Source organism: Myotis myotis, unplaced genomic scaffold, assembly GCF_014108235.1.
Source record: "Myotis myotis isolate mMyoMyo1 unplaced genomic scaffold, mMyoMyo1.p scaffold_m19_p_12, whole genome shotgun sequence".
Classification (NCBI taxonomy): domain Eukaryota; kingdom Metazoa; phylum Chordata; class Mammalia; order Chiroptera; family Vespertilionidae; genus Myotis; species Myotis myotis.
In genome coordinates, this window is record NW_023416316.1 from 68,733,180 (window position 1) to 68,759,355 (window position 26,176).

Consider the following 26,176-nt stretch of genomic DNA (forward strand, 5'->3'; position numbering starts at 1 on the left):
AAATTAAGAGGAGGGAAGATTACCAACCTCATTTTGCAAGGCCAGCATTATCCAAATACCAAAAACAGATAAAGACCCCACAAAGAAAAAAAAAATTATACACCAATATTCCAGGAATGCCAGGTTAGTATAATATCTGCATATCAATAAACATGGTACACCACATAAACAAAATGAAAGATAAAAACCAAATGATTATATCAATAGACACAGAGAAAGTGTGTAACAAAAATCCAGCACCAATTTATGATAGAAAACTCTCAGGGAAGTGTGAACAGAAGAAAGATACCTCAATGTAATAAAGGTCATATATCACAAATCTACAGTCAACATCATATAAAATGGGCAAAAACTACAAGTGTTTCTCTTAAGACAGGGATCAAGACATGGGAGTCCACTTTCACCACTCTTATTCAACATAGTCCTAGAAGACCTAGCCACAACAGTCAGACTAGAAGAAGAAATAAAATGTATCCAAATTGGAAAAAAAGAATTAACACTGCCATTATTTGCAGATGAGGTGATCCTGCAGATAAAGAATCCTAAAGATATCACCCCCCTCAAAAAAATTACAAGAACTGAAAAATAACTTCAATAAAGTAGCAGGATACAAAATAAACATCCAGAGACCACATTTTTATACCTCAATAATATCAGAAGGAGAACTAAGAAAAAAATAATGTCATTTACAATTGCATAAAAAATAAATAAGTAAATAAATAAAATACCTAGGGAAAACTTAATCAAGGATTTCGTAGGGCATTGGAAACTAAAGACAAAATAAACAAATGGGACTACATCAAAATAGAAAGCTCTGCACAGCAAAAGAAACCATCAACAAAACCAGATAGCCCACTACATGGGAGAACATATTTGCCAATGTTACCACCGATAAGGGTTTAATCTCCAACATTTATAGGGAACTCATACAATTTAAAAAAAGGAAGATAAACAATCCAATCAAAAAATGGGCAAAGAACCTAAAGAGACACTTTTGAAAAGAGGACATTCAGAAAGCCAAGAGACATATGAAAACATGCTCAAAGACACTAATCATATGAGAGATGCAAATCAAAACAACAATGAGGTACCATCTCACACCTGTCAAACTGGCTATCATCAACAAATCAACAAACGACAAGTGCTGGAGAGGATGTGGAGAAAAAGGAACACTCGTGCACTGCTGGTGGGAATGCAGACTGGTGCAGCCACTATGGAAGACAGTATGGAGTTTCCTCAAAAAGTTAAAAATGGAACTCGCATTTGACCCAGTGATCCCACTTCTAGGAATATATCCCAAGTAACCAGAAACACCAATCAGAAAGGATATATGCATCCTTATACTCATAGCAGTACAATTTACCATAGATAAGATTTGGAAACAGCCTAAGTGCCCATCAGCAGATGAATGGATTAGAAAACTGTGGAACATCTACATGATGGAATACTATGCTGCTGTAAAAAAGAAGGAATTCTTACCATTTGCAACAGCATGGATGGAGCTGGAGAGCATTATGCTAAGTGAAGTAAGCCAGTCAATGAAAGAAAAATACCACATGATCTCACTCATTTATGGATAATAAAGACCATTATAAACTGATGAACAAAGCCCCTCCTCTGGGAGAACAGTGTGCAGGACCTGCCAAAGCCCCATAGGGCACAGCTGCACTGGCAAGGCTCCCCCTGCGAGGTTCCCCCACAGAAATTGTTGCACAATTGTTCAGAGATGTATTTTTGAGACTCCCCGTCAGAGCATTGATGAAATAGGCAGAAATTTGAAAAAGTACTGAGTTCCATGGAGAGGGGATGGGACCACCAATCTTGGTCCACATGGATAAGGGAAGCTGAGCAGGTGCTCAATTCAGTGCAGGGGTCTCTACGTGTCAACAGATGAAGACTTCAGGGGTCCTCTCACATGAGACACATGGACCAACGATCTCCATTGAGGATCCTACACATTAAACAACTTACATCTGATTTCAACTGCCAGACATGCATATGTGCATGTGAGTCTTCTTGTGACAGACATGAGAGAGGCAGATGTGAACGATACACACTGGGCCACAAGTGATGGTCAAGTCATCTCTGTTTTGGTACTTGCAAATCTATCTACGCCTTGAGTTGATTTTTTTGTGTAATGCATGTATGACTTTGATAGTTCTGATAATATTAATGTCATATGTTGAATTTTATCCATGTATCACTTATCTATGGAGTAACGTACGCTATTTAGTTTTTAAAATTTAAAATCTCTGACGATGCAGGAACATTAGAAAGTTCAGAGTAGGACATTTCCTTGAACATCAGTCTTCTCACTGATGTGCACATGAGCCACAGATTTTGGGAAAGTGTTTTCAAGAAAGGATATGCCAAAGAAGGGTATCTAAATATATTAAAAAAACACACAACAGCAGCAACTCTTATTTCTCAAAAATTAGGAAATAAAAAAAAACAATTTTAAAATGGGCATAACACGTGGACAGTCACCTCACCACAGAAGATACACAGATGGTAGGGGATGCATGATGGCTAGGAGTAGGTGGAAGGTACACTCATCTCCTCCCAGGACCAAAGGTGAATGACAGATAAACTATAGAACAAGCAACCTGAACAAGCAAATGAAGACTAGTTGGACATAGGCCTTATAAACAAGGGTTAGAGACAAAGCCAAACCCAGGGTGGTAGGAAAGAGAGCTGAAAAGGGCTGGCCCCACACCCTTGTGTGGCAGTAGAGAACCTTCAGGAATATTTCAGTTGCAAAGGTAGCCCCTGAGGAATGAGGTGTCTCAATGACTCACTGGGCTCCTCATTCCAGAGCCCCAGACCTGGGAAGAGGCAGCGGCATAACAACTGCCTGTAAAAATCAGTGGGGATTTCATCCACCAGGGAGACACTGGAGGTCTAGTGAAAAATCAGGTGTCTTCTTAAAGCGCCAGCACACAAAATGTCTTTTGCAGGCAACACTCATCTCAGGCTCCAGCAGAGAGATTAGGGCTGAAAGCAGACACCTAGCAGCTTCTGCTTCACCAGCAAGGTGAATTCTTCAAGGAGAGAGTCCTCCAGGTAGAAGGGTCCGTAGGAAGTGTGGCTGCCATTGGTTGACTGTGCTGCTGGGGCAGGAGATGTGGGCTTCATGGTGGGCAAAGTTTTCTTGGGAACAGAAGGCAGCTGTTTCTTGGGAGCCGTGCATGGAGGGCTGGTCTTCCCGTCCCAGGTTACTGTCTGCTCTTCACCCTCACATGGTTTGCGTCCAGAGCTTGCAGACCTGTTCCAGAAGGGGTTCCTAACGTGTGCTCCGCACAGAGAGGTGCAGCTGCCTGCGTCATCCAACTTCTGTCCCCAAAGTCATCTTACCTTCCTCCTGCAGCTCCCACAGTCTCCTGGCTGGGGGCTGCCTCTCAGGGCGTGGGGGTGGGGGGCTCAAGGGACGGGGAGGACAGCCACTCAGCAGCTCCCAACACCCATTTTTGATAAAAACTCTCAGCAAGTTGGGAATATCAGGATTATACCTCAACGTAATAAAAGTCATGTATGACAAACCAAGAGCCAAAAGCATATTCAATTGGCAAAAACTAAAATCATTTTTCCTAAGAACAGGAATAAGACAGGGATGTCCACTGTCACAACTCCTATTCTATACAGTACTGGAAGTATTAGCCATTGCGATTACACAAGAAGAAGAAATAAAAGGCATCCAAATTGGAAAAGAAGAAGTAAAACTGTCCTTATTCGCAGATGACATGATATTGTACATAAAAAACCCTAAAGACTCTTTCAAAAAACTATTAGACTTAATAAATGAATTCAGCAATGTAGCAGGATACAAAATTAACACCAAGAAATCTATGGCATTTTTGTACACCAATAGAGAACTTACAGAAAGAGAGACTAAAAAAGTAATCCCATATTCCACCAGATAAAAAAAAAATAAGATACCTAGGAATAAACTTAACTAAGAAGGTAAAAGACCTAAACGTGGAAAGCTACAGGACACTTAAAAAAGAGATAGAGGAAGACAAAAACAGATGGAAGAACATACCATGTTCATGGATTGGTAGAATGAAAGTCATTAAAATGTCCATACTACCCAAAGCAATCTATAAATTCAATGCAATCCCCATTAAAATACCAACCGCATATTTCACCGACCTAGAACAAAGTCACCAGAAATTAATCTGGAATAAAAAAAGACCCCGAAAAGCTGCAGCTATCCTGAGAAAGAAGAACAAAGTAGGTGGGATCTCAATACCAGATATCAAGTTGTATTACAAAGCCACTGTTCTCAAAACTGCCTGGTACTGGCACAAGAACAGACACATAGATCAATGGAACAGAATAGACAATCAAGAAATCAACCCAAACCAATATGCTGAATTAATATTTGACAAAGGAGGAAAGAACATACAATAGGGTTAATATAGTCTCTTCAATAAATGGTGTTGGGAAAATTGGACAGATACATGCAAAAACACAATGAAACTAGACCACCAACTTACACCATACACAAAAATAAACACAAAATGGATAAAGGACTTAAATGTAATACGGGAAACCATAAAAATATTAGAGGAATCCAAAGGCAACAAAATCTCAGACATATGCCGAAGCAATTTCTTCACCGATAAAGCTCCTAGGGCATTGGAAACTAAAGAGAAAATAAACAAATGGGACTACATAAAAATAAAAAGCTTCTGCACAGCAAAAGAAACCACCAACAAAACAACAAGAAAGCCCACTGCATGGGAGAACACATTTGCCCAATGTTATCACCGGTAAGGGTTTACTCTCCAACATTTATATGGAAGTCATACAACTTAACAAAAGGAAGATAAACAATCCAATCAAAGAAATGGGCAAAGGACCTAAATAGACACTTTTCCCAAGAGGACATTCAGAAAGCCAAGAGACATATGAAAACATGCTCAAAGTCACTAATCATCCGAGAGATGCAAATCAAAAAAACAATGAGGTACCATCTCACACCTGTCAGACTGGCTATCATCAACAAATCAACAAACGACAAGTGCTGGAGAGGATGTGGGGAAAAGGGAACAGTCGTACACTCTTGGTGGTATGCAGATTGGTGCAGCCACTATGGAAGACAGTATGGAGTTTCCTCAAAAAGTTAAAAATGGAACTCCCATTTGACCCAGTGATCCCACTTCTAGGAATATATCCCAAGTAACCAGAAACACCAATCAGAAACCATATATGCACCCCTATGTTCATAGCAGCACAATTCACCATAGCTAAGATCTGGAAACAGCCTAAGTGCCCATCAGCAGATGAATGGATTAGAAAACTGTGGCACACCTACAAATGGAATACTATGCTGCTGTAAAAAAGAAGGAATTCTTACCATTTGCAACAGCATGAATGGAACTGGAGAGCATTATGGTAAGTGAAATAAGCCAGTCAATGAAAGAAAAATACCCCATGATCTCACTCATTTATAGGTAATAAGGACCATTATAAACTGATGAACAAAAATAGATACAGAGGCAGAGCAGTATCGAATAGACTGTTAAACTACAGTGGAAGGCCGGGGAAGGTTGGGGAGCGGGGAAGAGGATGTTAAGAGGTCAACTGAAGGACTTGCATGCATGCATATAAGCATAACCTATGGACAGAAGACACTTGGGGGTAGGGGAAGCCAGGGGAACATCTGGGGGGGGGGCGCATATGTAATACTCTTTGTAATACTTTAAGCAATAAAACAAAATTTAAAATAGTAACAGTGTAAAGGTAGACAGACAAAAGAAACATTATTGAGACTAGAGAAATAAATACATGCATATATTTGAACAAAGATTCAAAGACATTTCATAGCATAAGGGTAATATTTTAAACGAATGATGCTGAATTAATTTCATATATATATAGAGAGAGAGATAGATGATATAGATAGATAGATATAGGTGATATAGATAGATTGGATAAGGATACAGAGAGATAGAGATAGATAGAGATAGAGATAGAGATAGAGATAGAGATAGAGATAGAGATAGAGATAGAGATAGAGATAGAGATAGATAGATATAGATATTTCAGGGCTTACACCTGAGAGGCGTGAATGAGGAGAGATTACAAAAGGGAAGTAGGAAACTTTGGGGACAACAGACATATTCCTTATCTCATTCATCAAAATTCATCTGACTGTACACTTTAAATGTGTGCAATGTGTTATACATAAATTATACATAAATAAAGCTATGAAAAATTTTCAAAGTATACATTTTACTATAAAACAATAAAAATGTGATTAAGTTCAAAAATGTAAAATATAGGCAATAAATGTTTTCAAGTCCATGCTGAGCTTACTATTGTGGTGCATTTGTATATATGGTAGCAGTGGAAAGATAAAAGTGTGGTGTTTGTTTTTTTTTATAAAGAAGCAAATTATTTCTATCCAATAGAACAGATAACCTTTAAAGATTATGACTTTTGTTCCTGTTGGACACGAATCGCTTTGTAACTAACCCCAAAATCTTGTAATCCTATATACTGGGGCCTTGACTTATGAGTTTAATTCGTTCCGAGACCCAGCTGGTTAAGGAGCTCATTAAAGAGCTCGTTAACTCAAATTACTCTATCAACTCAATGCAAAAAATCGGCCAAGAGACAGCTGGTATCTCAAAAAATTCGCTAGTCAGAACTCTAGTAAGTCAAGGCCCCACTGTATAATGAAAGCCTAATATGCTAAGTGTCTGGTCATCTGGTCATCCATTCAACCAATCAAAGCATAATATGCTAATGATAAGGTAAGGATGCTCAACCCTTGCTATTATGTGCACTGACCATCAGGGGGCAGATGCTCCAGCTGGTCAATTAGCTTGCTCTTGGGGTCTGGCTGATCAGGACTAAGCAAGAATAGGCCAGACATATCCTCGAGCCCTGCCATGGTCATTCCCTGGCTGGCCAACCTCCCGCATCTCCCCCTGGCCATGATCATGCACCAGTGTGTTCCCTCAGCCTGGTCTGCACCCTCTTGCAATCCAGGACCCCTCAGGGGATGTTGGAGAGCAGGTTTCAGCCCAAACCTTCAGGCCAAGCCAAGGTACCCCACTGGTGCACGAATTCATGCACCTGGCTCTAATCCTAAATAATAAAAGGGTAATAGGCAAATTGACCGTAACAGCAGACCAACCAGGGAGGGCCGGTCGCTATGACGTGCACTGACCACCAGAGGGTAGACGCTCAATGCAGGAGCCTCTCCTACCTCTGTAGGCCTAAGCTGTCAGTTGGACATCCCCTGAGGGGTCCCAGACTGAGAGAGAGTGCAGGCCAGGCTGAGGGACCCACCGTCCCCCCAACCCCCAGCCAAGTGCACAAATTTTCATTCAGTGGGCCTCTAGTATAGGCTGTAAACAACTAGCTTTTAAAAAATTCCTTGGACTAATTTCAGCATGTTGCTGGAACCCTCATTATTTAGTGAGTTGAATAATATTTTTGATAGGTGTTTATCTATATCTTTATTAGTGTCATAAGTTTCCCCTTTAGGAAGTTATATATAACAAATAAAATAACAGCTGAAATTTGATCTTTACGATGTCAACTGTATACTTTAAATTTTCCTTGGCATAGCAAATGTACAATGAATCTACACTAATGAAAGAGAAACCTGCAAATTGGTGTCACTGCGCTATGCCCACCAGTCAATCAGGGAGACTGTGCAAATTAACCCAACAAAGATGGTGGTTAATTTGCATACACAGGCATGGAGCGAAGACTGAAGGCTCCGGCCAGAGTGAAGACTGAAGACTGAAGAGGCTTGGCTTCTCCGCTGCAGGTGCAACGTAGAAGCCAAACGTCACTGCGGCCGGACCAAAGGCCTGGGTCCCGGGTGCCCGAAGAAATCCAGTGCCAGCAGCCAAGGGAAGGAAGGCCTATTGCATGAATCTTCGTGCAATGGGCTTCTAGTTACATTAATAATAATGAAAACATGACTTTTGGAAGGTGTTAACAACTGAGATAAAGCTAGAGTCCCAGGCTGTGATGTTTTGTATAAAATATCTAATTTAAGGGAGCGTTCTCTTAATATTATTTGAATTGAATTTGTAGCATAAAAATAGTATGTAATACTTTGAAAAAAGTACATCATTAAAAATCATTGTAATAGAAATGTCTCTATGTATAAATCTATTCTTTTGTCTGCATTTTGATCAGCTGGAGGGCCAATAATACTTTTGTATTATTCTGATATACTGCCAAGTTGCAGTGCAATAACTTTCACTATTTACACTTTTGAAAAACCAGTTTCAAATATCTAGCTTCCAGCAGGTTTTCTGTTATGACTAGAACTACAATAACTTGCCAAATGCCCAAACTAGTAGTGTAATTCAATTTAACTGCTGCCTTTTAGTTATAAAAACATAAAACTTTGTTTTAACAGAAACCTTTAACCTTATGTATTTACTACTAAAAGGCAGGAGTTAAACTACTCCTGCATATCACATGATAAGGGAAAAGCTTTCTTCTTTATGCTAGAAGTTAAAATATTTATTCAAGGAGTTTATTCATCCAAGCTATGGGAGTTGAGATTTTAAGGTATTAATACTGGACATCTCAAATCTATAACAGCTACAAAATAGTCTATAATTTACTTAATCTCAATAATTAAGTTTTTCTTAATCCTCATCCAATGATATATTTTTATTGATTTGAGAGAGAGAGAGAGGAATAATGAGGAAAGAGAGAAACTGATGTGTTAGAAACATCATCAGTTGCCTCCTATATGCCTCGACCGGGATTGAACCAGCAACCTAGGTATGTGCCCTGACCAGGAATCAAACCTGCAACCTTTTGGTGCACAGGATGACTCTCCAATGAACCAAGCCTCCCGGCCAGGGCTAGATTAAAACTTTTATAGTCTGTAATACTTATACCTATCTGATAAGTCATGAAACCTAAATAAAAATGACTCCTCTTTCAAGAACTATGGCTAACGATTACATACCTGGAGAAAAATCCCCAAAATAAATAACTACAAATAAAATATTGGATACAAATTATATATACATAATTTATGTATAAATACATGTAGTATAAAATATGTATCATATATATGTATGTACAATAATACATTTTGTAACTGGCATCAAGGATTCAAAGGACACATATACAAAGTTACTGTCCGTCAGACAGTTGGAGGGCCGGACTATAGTTTAAAAAATAAAAACTATGAACAAATTCCCATGCACACTGCACATATCTTAGTTTGAAGTAAAAAAACAAAATGGGAACAAATACAATATTTGTATTTGCATGTGGCCCGCGGGCCGTAGTTTGAGGACCCCTGTCCTAGGGCATTGTAAACTAAAGAGAGAATAAACAAATGGGACTACATCAAAATAAAAAGCTTCTGCACAGCAAAAGACACCATCAACAAAACAACAAGCAAGCCCACTGCATGGGAGAACATATTTGCCAATGTTATCACCGATAAGGGTATAATCTCCAACATTTATAGGGAAATCCTACAACTTAACAAATGGAAGATAAACAATCCAATCAAAAAATGGGCAAAGGATCCAAATAGACACTTTTCAAAAGAGGACATTCAGAAAGCCAGGAGACATAAAACATGCTCAAAGTCACTAATCATCTGAGAGATGAAAATCAAAACAACAGTGAGGTATCTTCTCACACCTGTCAGACTGGCTATCATCAAGAAATCAACAAACGACAAGTGCTGGAGAGGATGTGGAGAAAAGGGAATGCAGACTGGTGCAACCACTATGGAAGACAGTATGGAGTTTCCTCAAAATTTAAAAATGGGACTCCCATTTGACCCAGTGATCTCACTTCTAGGAATATATCCCAAGAAACCATAAACACCAATCAGAAAGGATATATGCATCCCTATGTTCATAGCAGCACAACTTACCATAGCAAAGATCTGGAAACTGCCTAAGTGCCCATCAGCAGATGAATGGATTAGAAAACTGTGGTACGTCTACATGATGGAACACTATGCTGCTGTAAAAAAGAAGGAATTCTTACCATTTGCAACAGCCTGGATGGAACTGGAGAGCATTATGCTAAGTGAAATAAGCCAGTTAATGAAGGAAAAATACCACATGATCTCACTCATTTATGGATAATAAAGACCATTATAAACTGATGAACAAAAATAGATACAGAGGCAGAGCAGCATCGAACAGACTGTGAAACTACAGTGGGAAGGCCGGGTTGGGTTGGGTAGGAGGTAAGAGATCAACCTAAGGACTGGTATGCATGCATATAAGAATAACCAATGGACACAAGACACTGGGGGGTAGGGGAGTCTGGGGAAAGTCAAGGGGGAAAAATGAGACATATGTAATACTCTTTATAATACTTTAAGCAATAAAACAGAATTAAAAAAGAACAACTCTCAGCAATGTGTGAACAGAGAAAACATACCTCAATGTAATAAAGATCATATATCACAAATCTACAGTCAACATCATATAAAATGGGCAAAACTACAAGTGTTTCTCCTAAGACCGGGATCAAGACATGGGAGTCCACTTTCACCACTCTTATTCAACATAGTCCTAGAAGACCTAGCCACAACAGTCAGACTAGAGGAAGAAATAAAATGTATCCAAATTGGAAAAAAAGAATTAACACTGCCATTATTTGCAGATGTGGTGATCCTGCAGATAGAGAATCCTAAAGATATCACCCCCCTCAAAAAAATTACAAGAACTGATAAATAACTTCATTAAAGTAACAGCATACAAAATAAACATCCAGAAATCACATTTTTATACCTCAATACTATCAGAAGGAGAACTAAAAAAATAATATCATTTACAATTGCGTGAAAAATAAATAAGTAAATAAATAAAATACTTAGGGATAAACTTCATCAAATATTTAGATACCTGTATTCAAAAATTTATAAAACACTGAAAGAAAACAATTTTTAAAAGATAGAAATAAGTGGAAGCATATACTATGTTTATGAATAGGAAGAATTAACATCATTAGACTGTCCATACTACCCAAAGCAATCTGTAGATTCAATGCAATTCCTATTAAGATACCAATGCATATTTCACAGAAGTAGAACAAATATTCCAAATATTTATATGGAACCACCTAAGACCCCAAACAGCCACAGCTATCTTGAGAAAGAATAAAAAATTGGAGGAATCATGCTACCTGATATCAAACTATTCTAAAAGGACATAGTAACCAAAACAGCATGGTACTAGCATAAAGACAGACATACAGATCAATTGAACAGAATAGAGAGCCCAAAAATAATCCCACATCTTTATGGTCAATTAATATTTGAAAAAAGAGGCAAAAAAATACAATGGGTTAAAGACCATGTGTTCAATAAATGCTGTTGAGAAAGATACATGCAAAAAATGAAACTTTCTTACACCATACACAAGAATAAACTCAAAGACAAATATTAAACTCAAAACCATAAAAATCCTATCTCAGACAGTTCTTGTAGCAGTATTTTTTTTCTGATATATCTTATTAGGCATGGAAAACAAAATAAAAAATAAACAAATAGGACTACATAAAATTAAAAAGTATTTGCATAACAAAGGAAACCATCAGCAAAATGAAAAGCAACCCACTACATGGTAGAGCATATTTGCCAATGATATATCTAATAAGGGGTTATCATCCAAAACTTATGAAGAATTTATACAACTCAACACCAAAAAACAAACAAACAATGCAATGAAAAGAAAAATGGGCAATTGACCTGAATAGACACTTCTCCAAGAGGACATACTTTAATTTTCTAAGTTTTTATGGATCTACTACATGGTAGAAGATTTGGAAAATGGAGCAGTTCTCTGTGAGGCAAAATAAATACTTAGGAGTTATCACCCAGACAGCCTATGTACAATTTTGAAATGTACTACCCCCTGGACAGTGATAAAGTTAGAAGTCATTGCTGATGGCAAGTTTAGGCTCTACCAGTAACCATTTATCCAGGTTCACAGGGAAACATAGTTATTATATAATTAGCACTCTCATTCATCATAAATGGTACCTTCCTAAAACAGACATTAGAAGCGTGAAAGGCTGGCTTATTTATGACTAATGAAGCAAATTTTCAGCAAGGACTTTTCAGATACTTGCATTTCTGTATTGTTTTCAATCAAAAAATGTACTCTCCTTTTTAAAAACAATACTACATTGCAATGCTAGAATTTTCTTTATTTGTATGAGACAAAAAAGATATCACATTCTCAAAATTTGCTTAAATTTGAATAATCAGTAACAAGAGAAATTTTCACAAGTAAGGGAATTACTGGAATGGATTAATTCAGCATTCATATTTGAAACATAGCCTCCTGAGAGATAAAAAATACAAGCTCTTTAAAAAGCACTGCTTTTTACAATGTGAACAATGTCTAGTCATGTTTAACAACGTATATAAACATGATATTATAAAGAAAGGGAATCTTCACTTAATTTATTGTTAAAATTACATTTTTATTTCATCACAAGTATATTACACTTTTATTTTTTATATAATTTTTAAAAATATTACTTCAAATACAACTGGTGTAAATCATAAATCAGATTTGTTGTGTTTTAGTCCAGACCCTGAATGATGTATACTTATGTTAATGATCAAATTACTTACCTTTCCTAAATCTTATAATTATATAAAGTGCTTTACTTGCAGTTATTTTTTATTTATGAGGAAAATTATTTTTAAGTATGTTTTCAAAATGATTATCAATGTGAAATTAAGATGTACTTTTTAAATTTTTAATGTGAACAGAACTATTGTGGTTATTTAGACACGGTTCTTTAATCCACAATCCAAGTTACACCTTAGAAATATTGGTCTCTTTGATGAAATAAAATAACCTTCAAGCATTTGGATATGTCTAATTACATCATCACTTAACTTTTTATTTCAATTTTAAAATTCCAATTACTATAATTCTCTCACAAAAACATTTACTTTACCTCACCCTCAATCTTGTGTTACAGTAGTGGTTTATATTGAGCCATGGATCAGAATAGTTAAAGATTAATAACATTAATTTAACTAATGCTATATTAGTTTTTAATTTATTAGTCAGCTACAATTAGCTGATAATTACAAAACTAAAATAAAAATGTCCATAACATAACCACAAAGTGTACTACACATCTAATTCATTTTAAATATGAAGTGTATGGAGCTCTGGAAAAAAAAAAAAAAACAAACTTAAAAGAAACTGAGAGTATGTGACTCTGGGGTTACATGAGTTTTTATTATAGGAGTTTTGCCACCACAGAGACCAGGGAATTTTGACAAGCCACATTATCTTTCTGGATCTTTTTCTCCCATGTGATCAAATTTGTGCCTTTCTGTTCTGGAAGAAATATTTTTCTGTCAAGACACTCTTGTTCATTTTCTTCTTTTGTTTATTGTTGTTTTTATCTCTCTCCTTCTCTCTCTTTTTATTGTTGATAGTATTACAGATATCTCTCAGTTTCCCTCCTTCCAACCCCTATTCACCCACCCAGGTCTTCAATACTCTATTGCCCGTGTCCATGTTCTATGCTTGTAAGTTTGTAAGTTCTTCGGTTTATATCTCTCATCTCCTTAACACCACATCCAGGTATACCAGTCTGTTCCATGCCTCTCTGCTTTGGGTCTTATTTAAAAAAAAATAAAATAAAAATATATTTTTATTGATTTCAGAGAAGAAGGGAGAGGGAAATAGAAACATCAATGATGAGAGAGAATCAATGATCAACTGCCTCTTTCACGCCCCCTCCTGGGGATTGAGCCCACAACCCAGGCATGTGACCTTGACCAGAATCGAACCTGGGACCCTTCAGTCCACAGGCCGAGGCTCTATCCACTGAGCCTAACCAGGTAGGGCGTGGGTCTTATTTTGTTGGTCAATTCATTTTGTTCATTAGATTCCACAAATAAGTGAGATCATATGAAATTTATCTTTCTCAGATTGGCTTATTTCATTTAGCATTATATTTTCCAGGGCCATCCATGCTGTCCTAGAGTAAGAGATCCATAGGATTCCATAGTGTAAATGTCCCACAGCTTTTTTATCCATTCGTCTACTGATGGGCACTTGGGCTGTTTCCAAATCTTAGCTATTGTAAATAACACTGCTATCAACATAGGGGTGCATATATTTTTTCCAATTGGTGTTTTGGGGGTTTTAGGATATATTCCCAGAAGTGGGATCACTGGATCAAATGGAATTTCCATTTTTAATTTTTTGAGGAAACTCCATATTGTTTTTCATAGTGGCTGCACTAATCTGCATTCCCACATTTTATTCTTACATGTGTTATATTTGGTAGCTGATCTATCCAGACAAAAATTTTTAAGTTTATATTTTATTTTTATCAAATTTATCATGGTGACATTGGTTAATAAGATTATATAGGTTTCAAGTTACATTTCTATGATACATGACCTGTAGAGTGCATTTTGTGCCTACCACCCGAAGTCAATTCATCTTTTGTCACCATGTATTTGACCCTCTCTACCCTTTACTACTCCCTCACCCCCTTCACTCTGGTAACCACAAACTGTTGTCTGTATCTATGAGCTTTTGTTGGTTTGTTTTTCTGGTTTGTTCATTTGCTGCTTTCCGTTTTATATCCCACATATGAGTGAAATCATATGATTCTAAACTTTTTGTATCTGCCTTTGTTTTTCCATAACTAGCCACATCATATGATTTCTATATATTTGATGAGATAAGTTTTAGGGAAAAACAGAAATGTGTTAGTAGAAAATATTAAATGAAAAATAACTTGTATTTCTTTATGGTTTTAGTTGTTCTCTAAGAGCGATGTCATGAAATTCTAGGAATATGGTTTCTTAATTTATATGAAGAATAATATATTTTAACAAAAATGTTTTTCTGTATAATAAATAAATGTGAGTGCCAGCTATCAAACTAAAAATTTTATAACATGAAAAAATAATTTAAATGTCAATACCTGCAGTTCTATTTTTCATTTTATTTAAAAACTAAGGGCTCAGTGCACAAATTTGTGCACCTTGAAAGAAACTGTGGGCCAAAAGGCTGTGGTGGGCACAGGGGTGGGTCTCGGCCCATCCTCCATGCCCCCACCTGGCCCCTCCTGTCGCGGCCCCCAACCCCTGGTCCCCTGTCTGCCACCAGGCCTGCTCCCACCACCACCACTGCCACGTGCTGAGGGTGCTGGTCCTGCTTGCTGCTGATGGTGTGGAGCAATTGGGGCTGGTGTCAGCAGTGGGTGCGAGCGGCAGCTGCTGCCCCCCCAATCTCCTCTCAGGAGCAGGGGGAGGTGGAGAAACCCTCAGGGGCGATCAGGGCCGGCAGTTGCCACTCACACTCGCTGATGGCGCTGAGTGATTGGGACCAGCGGCGGGCACCGGGAGTGGTGGCTCTGACACTGGCTGTGGGTGCGAGCATGGCCGGCATCAGCAGCAGGTGCAAGCATGGGGTGGGACAGCGCCATGCGGGAGCAAAGAATTTCCAGTAACTACCAGAGGCTCGCCCCGGATGACAGCGACCAGCGCCTCGCCTTTGTCTGGCTCACCTTCTCCACCATCCCTCCACAGCCAATGCCTTCCATGTTGCACACAGGCCCCCTGGTGGGGAGCGCACATCATAGCGACTAAGTGTTTGGTTGTTTGGTTGTTCCATTTGTTCCACGGTTCGGTCTATTTGCATATTAGCCTTTTATTAGATAGGATTTTAGTGCTGACATAATTGCAGGTGTCCCCCTCCCCCCCTCCGTTGCCCACCTCTACCTTCCTCCCTCCCCCTTGTCCTTCGGCAAACTATTGTCCATGTCCCGGGCATATGCATATACCTTCTTTTGCTAGTCGCTTCACCTTCTTTATCCAGTCACCCACACCCCTCCCCTCTGGCTAGTCTGTTCCATGTATCTATGCTTCTGGTTCCATTTTGTTCATCAGTTTATTTTGTTCATTACATTCCATATATTAGTAAGATCAGCAGTTCCATTTTTTGAAGTTTTCAAAAGTGCTAGAATGAATACATACAATTAAAATGGTCTAAAAGCAAAGTGATGATACAACTACAAAAAAAAAAGTATAAACCCTGAGAACTGGGAGAAAAGGAGAGGCTAGTACAGCCATGGGCAAACTACGGCCCGTGGGCCAGATCCGGCCCGTTTGAAATGAATAAAACTAAAAAAACCAAAAAGACCATACCCTTTTATGTAATGATGTTTACTTTGAATTTACATTAGTTCACACAAACACTCCATCGATGCTTTTGTTCCGGCCCTCCGGTCTAGTTTAAGAACCCATTGTGGCCCTCGAGTCAAAAAGTTTGCCCACCCCTGGGCTAGAACAACAATAATCCTTTGGAAACTACAAGGTGGAATAAACAACAGATCTATAACCAATTTAGCACACTCAATTAAGCAGAAACCTAAGCAGCACAGGGGAAACAGAGAACAGCCCATTTACATGAAATAAGTCCCTCAAACCTCAGTAGTTCCAGAAATAAAAATAGGGGTGGGTGGAAGATCTGAGAAAATTATCAACAAAATAGGTCAGTCAACTTTCCAAACTTGAAAATAAAATATTACCAGAGGGAAAGGACCCACCTTGAGTTTTAGAGAAAGCAGAAGGGAGAGAGAGAGGGAGAGAGTGAGAGAGAAATGTGAGAGACACATCCATCAATTATCTCCAAGCCTGCAACCCAGGTATGTGCCACTGACTGGGAATCAAACCTGAAACCTTTTAGTGCATGGACTGAACCTCTAACCACTGAGGAACACTGGAGAGCACAGAAGAAGCCGATTTTCTAACCTAGAATTCTGTACCCAGACAGACTAATCACGTGTCTGGGTAAATTAAAGACATCATCAAACATTCCAGTCTGGAACAATTGACGTTCCACACAGAGCCTCTCTTAAGGGGCGACTAGAAACGAGACTCCATTGAAATGAGAAAGCAAACCAATATAAACAAACACGTGAGTCATAGGAAAGAAGCAAAAGAATATCCCCAGCGTGGTGGCAAACGCATATCCTGTAAACCAGGGACAGAGTGAGAACACTAATTTGGAGCCAGTCAAAATGCACAAGGTGGAAACAAACAAATGGTAAGCAGTTACCATACGCACCTCTGATTTGGCGGCACTAAATTTATTCTCGGTGTATTCTGTTAATTCTTATTCATGACTTAGGTTTCTATCTCATGACCAGCAGTAAATATGGACAAGGCCAGAAAAAAGAATACTTCCAATTTTAAACCAACTCTGTCCATTATTCTGTATGTGAAAACGCCCATGCATTTATTTTTCAGAAGAATGTCAATAGTATCATAGTACAATAGATGTAACATCCAGAATAATAACTATGGATTTTCTTATTCCTAACAGACTAAATATCTTTTAATTTGTTTTTTGGAATATTTAGGATTCATCTAATATATATATATATATTTTAACAACAAGATCATTTATTTGTAACAGCCCAGTTCCCATCACTTCAATACAGCACAGGAGTCGAAAAGAGTTACACTGAAAGCATCCTGCAGTCCAAGGTAGAGCTCCATGCCTCCCAAGGCAGCAAGCCCATCTCCCCCAGAGACCCATGCCCAGAGGCAAACTGAACTTGCACAAACAGGCAAGCCCAGAATGAAGTCAGACCCAGGCCTCAACATGATGCATCCTTTCCCCACAGACCTTTAATCTTCCTAACTGCAGTCTCTACCCCCACAACTAGGCCAATTCCTAGCCTCTCAGACACCAGAGAGCTTTCTATATGGAGTTATTAACAAGGGGTTAAGTGTTACATAAAGACAATAACCTGTGAAATCTAGTCTTACCTAGAAAGGTTAAAATGACTCCCCTCTACATAATCCTAATGAGTAATGACAGCTCTTCCCCTCTTTCTCTTCACCATAGATGTGGGTGGTTTTGAAATGATTCTGTCTCAGACAGCTCCATATTTCCCCAGTGATCTTATTGAAGGCTGTTCTCCTCACCCAAGGACAGGAAGGAAACTCAGATACTTTTCCCAGGTCCAGAGGCTGAGAGAAAAAGCCCTGATAATGTAGGAAAAGCCCTTTGTTTCCCTTAAAAGATTTTTGTGGAGGTTATTGCCTACAAGTTTTCTAATATATCTGGGAAAAAATAGTTTAGATTTAGATGGCAATCCAAGCACAGAGGCAGGCAGTCTTTCTGATTAGTTACTAGTTTCTAGAATATAGGAGGCAAGGAAGAGTATAAAAAAATCAGTTTGCTTTCTTCACCCCAAATCTAGAGAGCCTCAGAAGATGTACACTAGGCAGATGCCACCTTTCCCATGTCTTGGTGGGACAATGCCCAAAATTGTACCCATAATGGACTGGTGACCTTTTTAACAAAGTCACCATGAAAAGACAAGAAAATAGAGAGGACATATCCAAAGGAACATCTTACTCAAGCATTAAGGGCTCTGACTAGTGGTCAAAACATACTGATGTTTGGTATCAGAACTGTTTTTATAACGTGAGATTATAAACAGGGAAGGAGACTGATGTAACAACACTTAAGGCAAGGAATAGAACCCATAGATTAGCTAGAGGATCACTGCAGCTTTAACACTGACATTTGTCTCTTTATTTTAAACCCTACTCCAATTTCTCGGGAAACTTGAGCTACCTGTATCTGTGCTATCACCTACATGTGCAGGCCTGGGCAATCATATCCTCATACTCCTTGTACAAGATATTCCCATTAGCCTCAACCATAAGGATGCTAATGGGAGCGTACTTATAAGGGACACATGAGGGCCGAGGGACACTCTGGTTCACCAGCTCATTGACAAGGTTCTGGATGATGGCGTGATTGGGAGAATTGAGACCATAGTGTAGTACCCGAGGGCAGGCACCCTTACAGTAGTTTGGGGTATAGAGATTGGGAGCAATGATCCAGTGATCCCAGCCCAGCTGATGGAAACTGACTTGGAAATGGTGGAGGGAACACTGGTTACTTTCAGGCCCATCATGTTTCTGGGAGGGGCCAGGAATCTCAGATGCGATACTGCCTGCTTGCCGTGCCCTCCGCAAGAGAAGAGAAGAGTCCTTTCCATAAATTCCTCCAGGCCTCCGGGTAGAAGTTTGGCCTTCTGAACACTTTTATGAGTGTCATTGAAATAGAGTAACAAGAAGGCAGTGTCCAAAGGTGAAGTGCCCTGCCACAGGAGCTCATGACCCTCACTACCTTTTTGATGCTGACACATGAAGCGCAGTCGTAGAATCCGGTGCCTCTTGTGATTCCAGAGTCTTTGCTGAACTTGTTGTGTGATATCCATCTCTGTCCAAGCTTCAGATAGTAGGGAAGGTTTTGAGGAACCTCTTCCTGAGGAAGGAAAGCCGTTGGTTGGGCTTTTCTGGACCCAGGGTTCCACATGGCAGGAGAGGTGGAAGCCAGCTAGGTGGAGTTGATGGCGGTAAACCACAGTGGCTCTGACTAGTTGGTAGGCTACCTGGTTTGGTTTCAAAGGAAAGTCCAGGGTCTGTATGTGCCGGGGGCCTCTGAGCGGCCTTGCTACATTGGCCAAGGGCCTCACCAGCCTCACCATGGTGGCCCCAATCGTGCGGTTCTCTCTAGGGTGCCCATGCACATCAGCTGAGCGCTGGTACAACTCCAGCATGTACTGCATGGGATGCCCTAGGACCTGTGGCTTCCTCTGCTGCTTGCCAGGTGCTTTTTCTAGCAGCTCCTGAATCAGGGGCAAGGTAGGGGCTTCAGCCAGGGGGCCAGTAGAGTGCTGCCCTACCGTTCCCATTTGGACTCTGTGTTCTGTAAAAAGCACCAGTCCCCAGAGAAGAAGAATTCTAAAGCTGCTGAGGAGGACCATCTTGAAAGGCTTGGTGTTCAACAACATATTCCAGCCCAAGCCCAAAGGATATCACTCTGTCTCTTTCCTGTCACAGAGGTAACTGCATCCTGGCTCCACAAGCACAAAGGAGAGGGCAAGAAAAAAATGAAGGCAGGTAGGTCCTATGTTGCTTCTTCTGAGAGGATCTTCTGGACCAAATGAGGTCTCCTAACTTAGCCTCTTTGCATCAAAACTAATAAAAACAGGTGGGACAAGGCAGCATGCCCCTCCTGCTCTCCAGGGCTGGTAACTAGATAGCCCTTATTCAGAGGCTGAGGTGATTTAAAAGAAGTCCATTCCAGGACCTGCTCCCTTACCTTATCCACTAGGATGAAAAAAAGCAGCCAGGATTCATCTAATATTTCTATGAATAATAAGGAATATACCTAAAATGCATATTGTTTGAATATTTCAAGAGTAAACCAGTGATGTATGGTCACTGAAAACTTAATGATATAATCCAAATATTAAAAGAAAAATTCAATATCCTATCTAATAATAGACAAATAGGATAATTAACCATACCTTCGCTACACTTTCCATTGGCTAATCAGTGCGATATGCAAATTAACTGTCAACAAGATGGCGGCTAATTTGCATACTGGAGGCCGGGCAGCAGCCCGCCAGGCTGCCTGCAGACCCGGGACCCAGATCGGTGACCCTGCCAGGAGGGCTGCAGCACCCGAGGCTGTCCGCGGTCCGGGACCGGATCCATGACCCTGCTGGGAGGGGCGGCAGCGCGGAGGCTACCAAAGGGACTGGGACCCTGATTAGGAACCCAGCAGGGCAGGGCAGCAGTGTGCACAGGGGCGGAGCAACCGGGGTTGGGCAGGGCAGGATGCCTGGCTCCCGCCCAACTCCAGTCACTCTGGGCAGGTAGCAGCGCAGAGAGCCTCTGGACAGGGGAGTACAGGCCAGAGGAGGGTGGGTTGTACTCCCCACATGGCTGCAGTGGCAGCTGTGAGCACGCCAAGTGGAGCCTGCAGGCTGAGCTGAAGTAGTGCCTGTAGGCCATCAGCTCCTAGGAGTGGCTGCGCAAGTCCCACCTCCTGGCCCAGAAGGTGCAGGATCGCAGGGACAGCCACCGTGGCGGGCCAGACTGATGTCCTCCTGGCTGCACCACGGGGGTTTGCGGATCTGCAAAGCCACAGGCCTTGCACATTCTCTCCTCCCTGCCTTGCGTGCGAACATCCCCCAGCATACTGTCACCCTTGTGCCAGCAGCAGTCACAGACCTAGGCGTGCACAAGTTCCCCCCACACTTCCATCAACCCCAGCATGCCTAACACCCCCACAGGATGTGCACACGTCCCCTCTGATGCGCTCACATCCTTTGGAGAGTGTCTGGGTGTCCTGGGTGCTGAGGGTGGGCGCCTGTGAGATGACAGTGAGAGGGCGGAGTGGTGATGCCCTGTTCCCACGGAGGTCAGTGCAGCTATGAGATCACCTCTGGGGGGTTAACGCAGGTGCTGAGGCAGGAGCAGGTGCAGACAGACACACCTGGTGGGCGCAGGCGGCCATCGCTGAGGTGCCTTCGGTCAGCATTCAAGATCAAGAACCCGGGGTGGAGAGGAATTCCGTCCTCTCAGTGAAACAGTGGGATAGTTGGGGCGACTGTAGAGGAGGAATGTGCACTTTGGGTGCCAGCACCCATGAGCGAAGGCTGCCCTGACTGAGCCTCGCTTGCTTGGTGCCTAGAGCACTCCTGCCGGGCAGCGGGTGACAGGACGTGCTTTTCTGAATTAATGAGAGAAAACGTTGATTTTCCTGCTGCCCATGAAGGTGGAAAGCGAAGTGGGAGACATGTGGGGAGTGAGCGAGGTTCCCTGTCTGGGGGTTCCAAATCTGCTGTTGGTTTCTTTCACTGCTGACTAGAGATATACAGGGTTTCTCCCCAAAATGTATACACACTTTGATTACCTACTAATTCCAATGGTTTTAAGCATAAGAAAGAAACAACAATGGAGCTGTTATCTGTTAAAAGTGTGGGCACAAACAGGCAGTTGGACATTCCCTGAGGGGTCTCAGATTGGAGAGGGTGAAGGCCAGACTGAGGACGCCCCCCCCACCCCAGTGCACGAATTTCATGCACTGGGCTACTAGTCACCTATAATACTATGAAGACACTGTATTTTAAACATTGGCAACCACAGTGTGTCCAATAGTGTGCTATATATAGCACACGGCTCTTAACACTTATAGTTTCTTTAAAGACTTTTCAAATGAACAGGATTTAAAATATTTTTAGCAACACTTTATATCTTTTTCTTTTGAAGTGCTACATTTTTTCCTTTTAGTTCTCAAAGACAGGTTCATTGAATAGTTTTATTAAGACATAAAGTAAATCTGGATTTACTCTTCAGAAGTAGGCCTCTTAATTAAATGAAACTGAGTTAATGTAAAAGTTAAACTTAACTACGTTGATTTTTGTTTGTTTTGAGATAGAGGATGTGGCAGAGCAGCTGCCATCCATAGAAGCTGCAGGAGCTGCCAAGAAGGAAGACTGCCCACCCCCAGGAATAATACAGCCAGGGGTTGCCCAGGGGAAATTAGACGCCATGTTGGACGGAGCTGGTTTTTGCAGGTTTGAAGCCAAAGAATGGAACAGGTAAGGTAACATAAGTTATTGACAATAGTCCAGTTATTAGGCAAGCTAGCCATTTAAAATTCCATCCCTCAGAACCAGTGAAGTAGTTTTAACATGATAGTCATGAGCCTCACCCCCTTTGTTCCAACCCTAATGCTATGCTAAATACTTGTATATTCTCACGAGGTTCAGTAATCTCTCTAATATAGGTCCCTTTCTAAAAATGTGGATAATAATAATAATAATATCGTCATTTTATATTGTTTTAAGGATTAAACAATACGATATTTGTAAAGCAGTTATGTTGTGCCTCATGCTGTAAATTAGGAGTAACTGTCAAATAAATATACATCATTATATCATTAAAATTAAGATATATGATATGGAAATAGGTCATTCACCTATAATTAGATTAATCTAATTATTTGTGACTCAGTTTCACAGAATGTGAAGTTAGAATATAAACCAAGCAGGTGACTTGGGAAAGAGCATCCCGGAGAGAGTGAAGTGCAAGTACAAAGCCTGAGGTCAGAGGGTGTGCCTGGCAAGTGTAAGACACAGCGAGCAGGCCTCTGAATCTGCTGAAAATAAAAACTGTATTTTAACACGTCTATCTGGGTCAGCTATATTGTTTCACCATGGTTTTGGTAAAGAGAATGACAAACATGAAACTTATTTTTTTTTTAAATATAAAAAATTTCTTCTAAAAATAAAACGGCATTAACTCGTCTCAAGATTGTAGGTTGGACATTTTCACTCAATAAATAAGGCTTGGTTATGAGCCTTTGGTCAAAGAACAGGCTGCGGGTGAAGTGGTTCCCTCCTTCCAGTGAAGCAAAGTAGTAGAAGAAGGTGGTATTGACACCTGAAGAAAACTAAGACAAGAAACAATAACATCGTTTACAAAATCCTTTCTCCTATTTGAATCCTGACTCAGACTGATATGCAAATGTAAGTGGCTCTGGGTATCCTGGAGAACCCCTCCCCTCTGCCTGGTCACTGCTTTTTACACAAATTGAAACTTTGCCCTTTGGGGATAATTTATTTTCGATTCAACCTAAGTCCATGTATAGGCATAGTTGTTCTAGGTAAACACTATTTATTTCCATACTTTCTAATATATCCTCTATGTGACCATTTATATTAAAATATACTTGACACCACAGATTTTTATTCATACGTTATTTTTCCCATAGGCAGGGCAGTGATGAAGAAAACCAATTAAAAACATTAAGTCTTCCATAATTCCATTACGCACTAGTCCCAAGGTCTCACATTTTTTCCATTAAAAAATCTCCAAAACCCTGATCCTCATGATCTAGCAAACAGAGGATACAATGGAAATTTCTCTTCTGTTAATATCCTAGATATCTGAATATATCTCATCTCTCTATTCTCTAGGGAGGTATTAAAAAGCCAGGTATAAAGGAGACAGGCAGAATACACTCAGTGCATTGATCCCAACCATCTCATCTTGAAATAGGGACTTAGTCTTTTACTGTCTTTTTTCTTAATGATTAAGGATTTTATGAAAGTGATCTGCAGAGATAAGACCACGACAATATTAATAGTTGTTTCTTCATCCCTAATAAAAACTTCTCATTATCTTTTAAGCCAATGTAACAGCAGGAGGAAAATACAGCCAGTGTGGACACCACACATAGAGACACACACATGCACACACATGCATACATGAACACTCACAGACAGATGCTTGAAAAGGTAATTCTGAAAAAGGGTTGGTATAAGGAGTAGAGCACTCCATTAAGAATTGCCTCTCAACAGTATGCAAGAAAAACATCAATGTTGAGTACTGTAAAATAGACAAAGTAATTTTCTGGGTTAACAAGAGTTAGATATTTACATTGTACATGGTAATAAATTACATGAATATTTATAAAATGAAACATTTTAGCAAATTCATCTCAATTTGATAATCAATATTAGAGAATAGTTTCTATGTTTGACTTTTAAATTGCTTGGTTTGCACATAGAATTATAAATAATTGAGAATGCATGATTGAAAATCTTGCCATAATACAAAATATTTAATACTGAAATGAATAACATGAATTAGATAACATTGGAGCATCCTCTTAGGTTTGGAAATTTTTTTTAAAGAAATGTAAAAACCAGTTTACAAAATGAATGAATGTGAATGAATGTTTTTTTTTAATGGGAAAATGAAATGTAACACCCTAGCCTAGAGCATATGATAGTTATATACAGCCTAACAGGGAAGACTTCTTAACTAATACTCCGCAACATAACAGGGAAGGCAATGCCTTAAAACTCTATGGAGATGTTATATGTGTACAGAGGAGGAAACAGTGCTACTTGTTCCTGACTCATATGTATGTTTGATTCATTTGCCTTTAATTTTCCAAATCTGACAACAATATCTTCATCAACTATATCATGAAATTGCTTAACAGCCTTTTCCAAGACTAAAAATTATCATTGCAGAGCATTTGAGATTGTTGAAAAAAATAACAAATAAAAGTTCCAAATCTAAACTTTGTCATAGTAAGACTGTAATTTCAAATCTTACCAGATTTTCCACAATGTGTTCTGTCTTGGTTAGCAAATTGTCCGATGGTACCTTACTGTGCTGTTGGTCTTCAACTGCCACTCACACTTTTTCCCTTTTTTATACCATTAAGTGTTGGTTCCAGGAACACAGATTTTTAAAGTTTCTGATTATATCATTAGGCCAAGTAAGTAAAATGTATGTCTATCAAAAATTATCCAAATATAATTTTTCAAAAAGTGCATATCAAATAAGCACTTCTTACCTTCACAAATATATAAAAGCAAATAGTTTGAAGTTATACTACCAATCTCACACATGAAGTAAGAATTAAGGAATGAGGAAAGTTTCATGATTTCTTAGGAAAAAGGTGTACTGTAGAGGAGAAAAAATTCTGAAGAAAGTTTCCACATCTAGTAAATTTTATGTAAAGTGATACTTTTCCATGAAAAGAACTCAGCACTTTGAGAACCTGCAGCTAGCTGAAAGAAGTCTACTCAATCCCTGTCTTCTGTTCCCTGTGCTTTCACATTGGATTTGGAGTACTCTCGGTGTGTTTGAAAAAAATTAAATGCATTTTATTAGTAATATTTCTTTGTTAATACCAAATACTTAATATTTTATGTTTAAGCCACAAAATAACTTAATTCTTGAGTTTTTTTCCTATTAATTGTTACCCTGACAATATTATTTGAAATCAATTAATTGTTGTTGGTTTAGTTTTTTTTCTTGGATTGCCATACCTTAATATCCAGGCAAAATGTAGAATAGTTAATTTAACTATTAATGAAGTTTTCGTTTTTAGTACTTTGACACCATTAAATTGAGAAACGACACAGCATACATAACGCATGTTATGTACCTACAAGGGTTTAACAACAGCAGTGAATATAATGACAAACCCTGAACTCAAATCATTGTAACTTTGTTTCTATGACACAGAGTTGTTTTTACTGGAATATCATCTTTACAATTTTAACTCATCCTAAATCATACTGCTTATTAATAATGTTTAATTTTATGGGCTAATTTACTATTTTTATAAAGATAACTAGAGGCCCGGTGCACAAAAACTGGGTGGTGTTCCTCAGCCTGGCCTGTGCCATCTCGTAGTCTGAGACCCTTTGGGGGATGACCACTTGCTGGTTTAGGCCTGCTCCCTGGGGGATTGGGCCTAAGCTGGCAGTCAGACATCACTCTGGCAGCCCAGGAGCCCTCAGGGGA

The 26,176-nt window shown here is 39.6% G+C and overlaps 1 protein-coding gene across 1 annotated transcript; it reads right to left on the reverse strand.

The window, feature by feature from the left end:
* Window positions 1-18,628: 18,628 nt before the first annotated feature.
* LOC118666816 (bone morphogenetic protein 15-like) lies at window positions 18,629-19,815 on the reverse strand. Its single transcript, XM_036329129.1, is given in 2 exon segments — window positions 18,629-19,030; window positions 19,033-19,815. Coding segments are annotated over 2 exon segments (1,185 nt in total).
* Window positions 19,816-26,176: the final 6,361 nt, after the last annotated feature.